Raw genomic sequence first — 12163 nt, forward strand, 5'->3', positions numbered from 1 at the left:
GGCTAGTGGAGACGAGGCCAGAGCACGGCTGAACCCTGGCTAGTGGAGACGAGGCCAGAGCACGGCTAAACCCTGGCTAGTGGTGACAAGGCCACAGCATGGCTGAACCCTGGCTAGTGGAGACGAGGCCAGAGCACGGCTGAACCCTGGCTAGTGGAGACGAGGCCAGAGCACGGCTGAACCCTGGCTAGTGGAGACAAGGCCACAGCACGGCTAAACCCTGGCTAGTGGAGACAAGGCCACAGCATGGCTGAACCCTGGCTAGTGGTGACAAGGCCACAGCATGGCTGAACCCTGGCTAGTGGAGACAAGGCCACAGCATGGCTGAACCCTGGCTAGTGGTGACAAGGCCACAGCATGGCTGAACCCTGGCTAGTGGAGACGAGGCCAGAGCACGGCTGAACCCTGGCTAGTGGAGACGAGGCCAGAGCACGGCTGAACCCTGGCTAGTGGAGACAAGGCCACAGCACGGCTAAACCCTGGCTAGTGGAGACGAGGCCACAGCACGGCTGAACCCTGGCTAGTGGAGACGAGGCCACAGCACGGCTAAACCCTGGCTAGTGGAGACGAGGCCACAGCATGGCTGAACCCTGGCTAGTGGAGACGAGGCCACAGCACGGCTGAACCCTGGCTAGTGGAGACGAGGCCACAGCACGGCTAAACCCTGGCTAGTGGAGACGAGGCCACAGCACGGCTGAACTCTGGCTAGTGGACGAGGCCACAGCACGGCTGAACCCTGGCTAGTGGAGACGAGGCCACAGCACGGCTGAACCCTGGCTAGTGGAGACGAGGCCACAGCACGGCTAAACCCTGGCTAGTGGAGACGAGGCCACAGCACGGCTGAACTCTGGCTAGTGGACGAGGCCACAGCACAGCTGAACTGCCACTTAAAATTCTAATCCCCTGCCTTATCAGAGAGAGAAATGTACATCAGAAGGCTTTGTTTTTTACGGGACCACAGCTGCATGGACCACAGATGAAGCTAGGATCTATTAATAGTCCATTAACTTTCCTATAGCTGCAGCAAAGACTCGGGAGCAACCAGTGAGAGGTCTGTGTATTCCCGTGAAGTAAATAAAGGTTGAATGAATGTTTTTCTCTGTGGGATGAAGACTTACAGGAGGATCCAGTACCAGGACTGTGTGAAATCCTCAAAGATCTTCATCACCACCTGACGCGCCTCCATCACCACAGTGGCATTCCTGTGGGAGAGAGAGAGATACCGGGAAACAACAATGTTACTTAATAGCAGAGTCTGCCTTCACCACGTCTGAATAGTGCTTAGGTCCTGCTAAACTGGCTTTAGTGAGCTAAGCTAAAGCTTACAAGACTTACTGTATGTTGGCAGGTTAGGGCAAGTCTGCAGTACAGGACAGCCATTTTTCATACCCCAATTATACAGTCAAACATACAACAAAAAAATCGTGGATTTTAAAAACATACAATCATGATACGCATTTTGTTGTCTTTAGCTTTTTCTTTACTTTAGCCTTTTTCTCCAAATACTCCCCAATTTAGTCATATTGTCGGTCTGGGGAGGGTGTAGACTACCACATGGCATGCTGCCCTACTGTCGGTCCGGGGAGGATGTAGACTACCACATGCTGCCCTACTGTCCGCCTGGGGAGGGTGTAGACTACCACATGCTGCCCTACTGTCCGCCTGGGGAGGGTGTAGACTACCACATGCTGCCCTACTGTCCGCCTGGGGAGGGTGTAGACTACCACATGCTGCCCTACTGAATAGAATAGATCTTTATTGTCATTGTTACAACGAAATTTTAAATGCAGCCCTAGGTGCTAGTAAAAATATAAAAACAGTCCTAAACACAGTATTAAATATAAAAACAGGAGTAAGGCATAAATAACATTAATATAAACAGGGGGGTGTAAAAGATAATTGCACTATCCCGTAACCTGTTCCACCCCAGGTTAAAATCCGCATAAAATGTATACCTAGGTAAATGGAATATTGCTCCACTTTTACAAGGGCTATTTGCATATTCTTGGTATCTAGGTACATCTATGGGCCTCAGTGAATATATTCACAGTGTCAGAAATATTGTGTCTATTACTAGGCTTGCTTAAATTGTGATGAAACAAAGGAAAATCTGAATTACGATTTTTCTTTGCATCTTTGACAGTGAATAACACCATGATAATAATGACCAAACTTAAAAAACTACCACTGACCTCGTTCAGTACCCTCTTGAGATCATGTGTACAAAAAGTCTAAGGAAATTAATAAAGGGAAGATGATAAAACCGAAGGTTCTGTATATACAGTACTGAATTCTCCCATCCGGACCAATGCAATTTGAAATATTATTATAGAATATAGAATATATGCTTATACATTACCTTATTATAGCCAATTCGCACATTTATATATATATATACATATAGTATCTTTCAAATGCCCGAGTTCAATTTGGATTTAGTATCACCAGGCGTGCATAATAACAGATACTGATATCTACTGTAATCGACTGTACTTTTTTATTTCCCCCACAGTGTAACCGTTTTGAAACTAATTTCAGATCTAATTGTTCCTACATGCTAACAATAGTGAGGAGAAACTGACTGCATTTCAATATTTGTCAAAAACTTTACCTTTTGTGGCTTATTATCGCGAATCATAACAATTATTGATATGATTCATTCAGAACGCTGAACTTTGAACCACCATAGTATGTGACAGGAAGTGTAGATCGGAGAAATTTCAACGCTGGCCGACAGCTATGAATGTCCTCTACAAAATGGCCACAAAAAACTACAATTCCCATGGTTCAAAATTTCCATTTCCGGTTCCGGCTGGGATAGACGATCGCATATCGAAAACTTAAAACGATATAAGGACACTTTTAACCTATTGCTAACCTATTGCCAACCTAACGTTTTACATTCTACATGCTTTTGTGACATGTTAGTGATGTTAATACTTGAAAATGGTTGATTTTAAAATCGCAAATTATTTCCATCACTCATAAAAATATGCCTATATGATCATAATGTCAAAAGGGGTCGGTACCGACCCTGTGGGGGGGGGGGGAACAGGTTGTTGTGTGTGCGTGGGGGGGGGGGGGGGGGGGGGTGCAAGGGAGACTGTTGTTTTAAAATTTAGCTGAGTTTAGTGCACATATGGCCCTGGGATAAAAACTAAACTTCAGTCTGTTTGTCCGGGTGGGCATGACGCTGAAACGCCTGCCCGAGCGCAGCCGTACGAAGTGTTTGTTGCCCGGTGGTGTGGGTCTTTCAGTATTTTTACTGATTTTGCAGCTGAGGAACCACACATTGATGCAGTAGGTGAGGATGCTTTCCACGGAGCAGCGGTAAAAAGACACAAGCAGGTCTGGTCTGAGGTGGTAGCTTCTCAGTATTTTCAGGAAGTAGAGTCTCTGCTGTGCCTTTTTCACTATCGCCGTGGTGTTGGTTCTCCAGGTCAGGTCATCCTCCAGGTGGACACCCAGGAACTTGATGACCGAGACTCTCTCCACACCTCCCCCGTCGATGTACAGGGGCTGTATGTCAGTCTTCTTCCTCCTCCTGTAGTCCACGATCATCTCCTGGGTCTTTAGCTTATTCAGCTGTAGGTTGTTATCTTTGCACAGGGCTAACAGCTGCTCTACTTCATCGCGGTACGCGGTCTCGTCGCCTTTTGTGATGCAGCCCACCACGGTCGGTCCGGGGAGGGTGTAGACTACCACATGCTGCCCTACTGTCCGTGTGGGGAGGGTGTAGACTACCACATGCTGCCCTACTGTCGGTCCGGGGAGGGTGTAGACTACCACATGCTGCCCTACTGTCCGTGTGGGGAGGGTGTAGACTACCACATGCTGCCCTACTGTCAGTCTGGGGAGGGTGTAGACTACCACATGCTGCCCTACTGTCGGTCCGGGGAGGGTGTAGACTACCACATGCTGCCCTACTGTCGGTCCGGGGAGGGTGTAGACTACCACATGCTGCCCTACTGTCCGTGTGGGGAGGGTGTAGACTACCACATGCTGCCCTACTGTCGGTCCGGGGAGGGTGTAGACTACCACATGCTGCCCTACTGTCGGTCCGGGGAGGGTGTAGACTACCACATGCTGCCCTACTGTCCGTCTGGGGAGGGTGTAGACTACCACATGCTGCCCTACTGTCCGTGTGGGGAGGGTGTAGACTACCACATGCTGCCCACCTGGGGAGGGTGTAGACTACCACATGCTGCCCTACTGTTGGTCCGGGGAGGGTGTAGACTACCACATGCTGCCCTACTGTCAGTCTGGGGAAGGTGTAGACTACCACATGCTGCCCTACTGTCCACCTGGGGAGGGTGTAGACTACCACATGCTGCCCTACTGTCAGTCTGGGGAGGGTGTAGACTACCACATGCTGCCCTACACATGAGTCATGCTACACATGACTGCGTAGCACAGCGGAACAACAACACCATCATCAAATTTGCTGATGACACAGTAGTGGTGGGCCTGATCTCTGCCAACGACGAAAGGGCCTACCTGGAAGAGGTAGAGAACCTGTCACAGTGGTGTCAGGAGAACTGCCTCTCCCTGAACGTCAGCAAAACAAAAGAGATGATTGTGGACTTCAGGAGGTCGGGGGTCAAGGACTACAGCCCCCTCAGCATCGACGGGGCACCGGTTGAGAGAGTGAACAGTTTCAAGTACCTCGGAGCCCACATATCCGAGGACTTGACATGGACCACACACATTGACAGTGTTGTGAAGAAGGCACGACAACGCCTCTACTTCCTCAGGCGCCTAAGGAAGTTCCAAGTCAGTCAGAAGATCCTTAGGAACTTCTACTCATGTACAATTGAGAGCATCCTGACCGGCAACATCACCTCCTGGTTTGGGAATAGCACTGCACAAGACCGTAGCAGACTACAAAGAGTGACACGTTCAGCCGAACGCACAATTGGAGGGGGGCTTCCCACCCTCCAGAACATTTACAACAAGCGGTGCAAGGGGAAGGCTAAGAGAATTATTAAGGACTCGAGCCACCCGAACAACTGCCTCTTTGAACTGCTGCGGTCAGGCAAGCGATACCGGAGTCTTAAGGCGAGCACAGAAAGACTCAGAAGAAGCTTCTATCCCCAGGCCATCAGGCTGCTAAACGAACAATAAACACTATGCAACAACCATCAAATGCACACAGCACACACACCCACACGCACACACTCACTCAAACAAACAACACACTGCAGCACCCACTCTCCACACTTTAGATCACACAAACACACTTTACACTTTATATTTATTGATAAAGGATTTGCACTACAACTCGTACACCTACTGTGAATTGTACCTAAATTGCACCTCGTCCCATTTCTGCCTTGCACTATATAGTATTGTATATTAGTACACTGCACAGTATTGTATATTGTATGGTAACTCAGTTACGTCTACTCTGCATCGAACATTGTACATATGTCTAAACTGAACACTGTGACCTCATTTTTTTACTTCTAATTTTACTATGTTATTTTATTTCATACTTATCCTGTCTTGCACAGTCTCTGGAGCGTAACAGTAAGAAGCATTTTGTATAAAAGTATTCTGTACTTCTGTATGACAACTATTAAAGAAACTTGAAACTTGAAACTGTCCACCTGGGGAGGGTGTAGACTACCACATGCTGCCCTACTGTCCACCTGGGGAGGGTGTAGACTACCACATGCTGCCCTACTGTCCGCCTGGGGAGGGTGTAGACTACCACATGCTGCCCTACTGTTGGTCCGGGGAGGGTGTAGACTACCACACATGCTGCCCTACTGTCCGTCCGGGGAGGGTGTAGACTACCACATGCTGCCCTACTGTCCGCCTGGGGAGGGTGTAGAGACTACCACATGCTGCCCTACTTTCATTCTGGGGAGGGTGTAGACTACCACATGCCTCCTCCAATACATGTGGAGTCGCCAGCCATTTCTTTTCACCTGACCACGGTGAAAATAAATGGTATTCTTTTTATTTTTGTTGCCTTTTCACCTGATCTCCCATCCCCCAATTTAGTCGCTATCCCAATTACCTTCCTGGTCGCTGTGCTGCACCATGCATCCTCCCTTCTTTCCACCAGAAAGCGAGGAGTTCCACTGGGAGAGCGTAGCGTGCAGGTTCACGCCATCTCCCCCAGATCCCCTCCCTGCTGAACAGGCACCCCAACAGACCAGTAGGAGTCGCTATTGCAATGACCAGGACTCATACCGGCTTCTCACCTGCGAACACCGCCAATCGTGGTCATAGGGACGTCTGACCAAGCCGGAAGAATTTAACCCAGGTCTCTGCCATGGTGCCTAGACCTCTGCACTACCCAGACATCCCTAAAGAATTGCTTCTTAATATAGTGATATTCATTTTATTTCATTTTATTTTTAACATCATCCAGCCCTAGCATGAGTTACATTACAATGTCGCCAGTAATGGACTCACTTGACTCCATCCAAGAGGTCCTTGGCATCTCTCATCCCGGTTCCATCGTCAAACTGGGAGTTGCCATCCACAGTGATGGACCCTCCCTTCAGGCCCATGGCAGGGAAACACCTCCGGGTGACTAGAGGAGAACAGAGGAGGGGATAAGTTGCAGTATTACTGCAAAATAACTGTTCCATGGAGGACTTTTTCCTGTCACCCTTGGTAGAATCTGTAACGCTGTCAAACAGCGACCTCGGGGCAAAAGAGCCCTGCTTGGAATTATTCTCCATTGACATCTTTTGTTTTTGTCTGACGTGTGGGTTTGGAGTTGAGTGGATATAAGGGGAGGCCAAGAGAGGTCTGGAGGAATTCAGACTATGATACGTTACTAAACTCCACAAGTAAACAAAGTGCAATACCAAGATGGGGCTCTTTTGCCTAGAGGTGGCTGTTTGACGGTATTACAGATTCTACCTTTTAACACAAGTTACCGTTTTGTCTACATGTGATTTAGATGTCAGATAAACAAGAACTAAACAACAGTAGAACTAAACTAAACAACACAGTAGAACTGCTCCCTCCTAGTCCATTAGCTGATCTGTTGGTTGATGTTATTTTCCATTTCCTGAATAATGATAAACTTGGTCGATTTAAAGAGGTCCCTCTGCATGACTTTTGTCGATGAAATTAACTAAACAGTCGACAAATGATATGACTATTAGCTGACTAAGAATCAAAGTTTATCGTCCAATATCCAACCTACCATTCATTAGTAAAGTACTTGAAAAGATAGTTTCAGTTCAAATAAATTCCTTTCTTGAAGAAAACAACATCTTAGAAGAATTTCAGTCAGGATTCAGAAAATATCATAGCACTGAAACTGCCCTCACCAAAATAATCAGTGACCTCAGACTAAACTCTGACGAGAATAAGATCTCCATCCTTATCCTGTTAGATCTCAGTGCAGCATTTGATACAATCGATCACGATATTCTAATCGATCGTCTTGAAAACCATGTCGGTTTCTCAGAACATGTGCTGGGCTGGTTTAAAACATACATCAGAGGGAGGAAATTCTATGTTAAACTAGGAGATTGATTGATTGATTGATTGAAAAGTTTATTAACAGATTGCAGAATGGGTACAGTACAGCTCAATACATACAATTGTTAAGGGGATGCAGACCAGAGAAATACTTTCGTCTTGTTTACATCAGGGTCCCCCATTTTCAATTCATCATAACATATATGACATACATGACATACAGATAGACAGTACTGCTACATCTATACATTTATGACATATCAGATTTGCAAATACAGTACTGTTTGTGATACAAAAGTGTCCAGAAAAGGAGTGTATATACATTTGGCGTAGAAACTGTACATTGGAGGAGGTTGGTTGGGTGGGGTGGGGTTGGGTGGGTTGGGTGAGGGCTGTACATTGGAGGTGGGGGGGGGGGGGGGGGGGTTGGGTAGGGGACACACACACATTTTACACTGTGCATTGGAATATTGACAAAGCCTTACTTGGTCATTTACTGTACAACTAGGTTAGGACATTTGTAGGGGCCAGTTTCGAATTGCAGTCTCACGTAGGTGTTTTTTGAGAGTGTTTTTGAAAGTGGGTAGTGATTCACATTCCTTTACAGCTTTAGGTAGGGCGTTCCACATTGATGTGGCATAATTGCTAAACGTGTTTAGTCCCTTGTTTGAGCCGAATCTGGGTTTTACATGATTTGTGGAGCTCCCTCTGGTGTTGTGATCGTGGTATTCACTGACCTTTGGGAAGTATTTTGACATGTACATGGGTACCTTGGTCGCGTAGTGTATCTTGTAGACCAGGCCCATTGCAAGTTGCTGTACTCTGTCGTCTACTCTAAGCCATCCTAGGTTGTCAAAGTGGGCAGGGGTGAGGTGGGTTCTAGGAGTCAGGTCAAGTAGTAGTCCGACTAGCTTGTTTTGAGATGTTTGTAATTTGTTTTTTAGTGCCTTTGAGGTGCTTTGGTACCATGAGGTGCAAGCATAGTCGTAGTACCCTTGAATGAGTGCTCCTGCTAGAGTCTTCAGGGTATTCTTGTTTACCAGAGAGGAGATCCGGTGTCTGATATATACGACAACAACTATGGAGTTGCACAAGGGAGTTGCTTAGGTCCTTTACTCTTCTCCCTTTACATGTTACCACTGGGTGATATCATCAGAGAACATAATGTAGATTTCCATAGCTATGCGGATGATACACAACTGTACATATCTGCTGAACCAAATGCTACAGCGATTAGCTCCATTACAGACTGCTTACTGGCAATAAATAAATGGATGAGTAAGAACTTCCTGAAACTAAACGAGAACAAAACTGAAATTCTAATTATCGGCTCCAAAACTAGAAAAGAAACATTAATAAAGAACCTGGGGGGACTAACCCCTTGGATCAAATCTGAGGTCACTAGTCTTGGGGTTATCATAGATTCAGAACTGAACTTCAATTCTCATATTAGCAAAGTGACGAAAACATCGTTCTTCCATCTCAGAAATATAGCAAAAGTACGACCATTTATTAATCAGAACGATGCTGAGAAGCCAATTCATGCATTCATATCTAGCCGGTTAGACTACTGTAATGCACTTTTCACAGGTCTCCCTAAGAAAACCACAGAGAGGCTTCAGCTAATCCAAAACTCTGCAGCCCGACTGCTAACTAGAACCAAAAGGAGAGAGCACATTAGTCCAGTCTTAGCTGCTTTACACTGGCTTCCTGTAACATTTAGAATGGACTTTAAGGTCCTTCTCCTTACATACAAAGCTCTAAATGGACAGGGACCTAGCTACATCGCCAACACTCTAATAAATTACACACCAGCAAGAACACTGCGATCATCAGCTGCTGGACTACTAGAGGCTCCCAGAAGCAGTCAAAAGAGGATCGGTAATGCAGCCTTTATCAACTATGCCCCCAAACTATGGAACAAACTACCCCAAAACATCAGGGAAGCCAACTCGCTAGACATCTTTAAAAGACAGCTTAAAACCTATCTCTTTGCTCAGGCATTTCACTGATAGATATCTGCTACCACCTAGTGGCAAGAGGAAACATCAGGGATATCCTGACACAACTTGTATTTACCTGCACTATTCTTACCCTGCCTACTCTTATACACTGCCTATCAAATTCATGTGTCGGTTATTGCACTTTTTACTTCTTACTGATGACTATTTTTAAACTGAATCATTTTAAACTATTTTTATTATTTGCTAGATCCAAATGTGAAACACTGATTATTTGTTCATGCAATAGGTCCCACTATTTAGTATGGGTTCGAGTCCCTGTGATCTAATATCACTAAAGTTACAGTGTGGGTTCGAGTCCCTGTGATCTAGTATCACTAAAGTTACAGTGTGGGTTCGAGTCCCTGTGATCTAGTATCACTAAAGTTACAGTGTGGGTTCGAGTCCCTGTGATCTAGTATCACTAAAGTTACAGTGTGGGTTCGAGTCCCTGTGATCTAGTATCACTAAAGTTACAGTGTGGGTTCGAGTCCCTGTGATCTAGTATCACTAAAGTTACAGTGTGGGTTCGAGTCCCTGTGATCTAGTATCACTAAAGTTACAGTGTGGGTTCGTGTCCCTGTGATCTAATATCACTAAAGTTACAGCAATATGTACTGGGAAGTATGTTGGGAATTACAGGAGTATTACTGAATAGAGAGCCTATTAGGATGCTAGATCCAAATGTGAAACACTGTGATTTGCTATATCTTGCTATGCTCGCTCATGTCTGTATTTTTTATGTCCGTTCTATTTTATAATTTTTTTACTATTTTTAAACTGAATCATTTTAAACTATTTTTACTATTTGTGTTACTGAAAACTGTAAGCGGAGAGCCTATTGGGATGCTAGATCCTAATGTGAAACACTGTGATTCTACCTGTCTATCTTTTTATGCTCGCTTATGCCTGTATTTTTTACTGTTGTGAAGCACTTTGAACTGCAACCTCTGTATGAAAAGTGCTATACAAATAAAGTTATTATTATTATTATTACATGTAACAAATATTTAGTATTTCCTATTGTGACATTAGGCAAGTAGGAACACTAAAGACAAGGGGACAGGTGGCATATTTTGGCAACATGAGTTATAGTGGACAGAGACGACAGATGTTTGGCTGAGATGGAGACAGAATGGTTGGTAGTGTACTTATAGAGGAGTGATATACTTCATATAGAGACAGAATGGTTGGTAGTGTACTTATAGAGGAGTGATATACTTCATATAGAAACAGAATGGTTGGTAGTGTATTTAGAGGAGTGATACACTTCCTATAGAGACAGAGTGTTGGTAGTGTATTTAGAGGAGTGATATACTGTACTTCCTATAGAGACAGAATGGTTGGTAGTGGACTTACAGGGCTTGCTGGGAAGCAGCATAGCAGGACATAGGCCTTGCTTCAGGATCTCTGGTGCACTCTGAAACACAGCATGGTCAAAAACTACACGTCAGTGGTTTGTATTTATTATGGAAAATGCTTTTTTGAAAGTCTAAAAGTACATGTTCTTGAAATTGGAGGAATTCATGAAACCCATTTAATAATTTGTCACAACTGGCTAAGTTTCCCCATGCTATACGACCACTCACCATATGACTAGTCAGGCCTTCCTTGCAGAAGCTCTTGTAGTATTCAAAGTCCTTACTGTTCACATTGGCTTTGATGAGTGTCATAAACTTATCAGGGCATTTCTCCACACATATCTGAAATTTAAACAAATATGTCAGAATCATGATAATAGTTAAAACAACTGCAGAAATCCAGCGAAGGCTTTCAGGGCTGGTGGTTTTATATAAAATACAATGTTTGAAGGCAAAAAGGTTGGTGGATGAATAAATGGTGAAACCCATAAGCATAGTTTAGTCTAGTAGTTGGTTGGTTGGTTGGTTGGTTGGTTGGTTGGTTGGTTGGTTGATATTTTAAGTCTTTGTTAAAGACTCACCTCTTCTCACTGGCTTTTCATTCAGGCTGAGCCGTACATCCGTGTTTCTACTTGCTGTGCATTTTATATTGTATTTTCATTGTTATGTTATGTGTAGTACTGTTTGCAGTACTATTTCTGTTCTGTTCTGTCAACAGCACCTTGTGTTGTATTTTTATTAGCATTGCATTTATAGTACTTTTGTACTTTCTATTGTGCAGTACTTTGGTCAACCTCGGTTGTTTTTAAATGTGCTGTATAAATTAATTACCCTGGTCTTGATTGATTGATTGATTGAATAGATGTATATGCATCAGAGATAATATGGCATTAAATCAATACCACATGTTTCTAAGTTGGACAAAGGAACATACATATATATATATGTAACGGTTGTGACATCATCACCTTAAACTTCTATGCCCAGAGGAAGTTTCGAACCTGTGGTCTCCCACACCGCGGGCAACGGCACAGACCGCTATACCAAGAAGTGAACTCACTGCTTTGTAACGTGTCTATGTGTCTTTTGAGGGTGAGAGTGAGTTTTACCCGTAGCACCGCTACTCGCCCCCGTCACTTCACAACATCTGAAGTCCATCGTGACTGCGCCTCGCGGTAGCATCCGTTACATATACAACATTCATATACATTTGAATCTAATCTAGCGAAAACCAAAGTAGGATGTAGGAAAAATCAAACGTACCGTCTTCTTTATGCAAAGATACGTCTACTTTATAGTGTTATTAAATTCTTAGGTAGGTAGAATCTGTAATGCCATCAAACAGCGACA

General features: G+C 44.7%; 1 protein-coding gene across 2 annotated transcripts in view; it reads right to left on the minus strand.

Annotated features, from left to right (window-relative positions):
- The window catches only part of LOC311239948 (choline transporter-like protein 2), an 80309-nt gene that overhangs the window by 19229 nt on the left and 48917 nt on the right, over positions 1-12163 (minus strand). For both annotated transcript variants that reach the window (XM_084328393.1, XM_084328392.1), the window contains exons 6-9: positions 11042-11155; positions 10812-10872; positions 6427-6547; positions 1119-1202 (exon numbers count right to left, since the gene is read on the minus strand). In XM_084328393.1, the coding sequence (XP_084184519.1) occupies positions 1119-1202; positions 6427-6547; positions 10812-10872; positions 11042-11155 (380 nt within the window). The remainder of the gene's footprint in view (positions 1-1118; positions 1203-6426; positions 6548-10811; positions 10873-11041; positions 11156-12163) is intronic.

Source organism: Notolepis coatsorum, assembly GCF_963971535.1.
Source record: "Notolepis coatsorum genome assembly, chromosome: 14".
Classification (NCBI taxonomy): Eukaryota; Metazoa; Chordata; class Actinopteri; order Aulopiformes; family Paralepididae; genus Notolepis; species Notolepis coatsorum.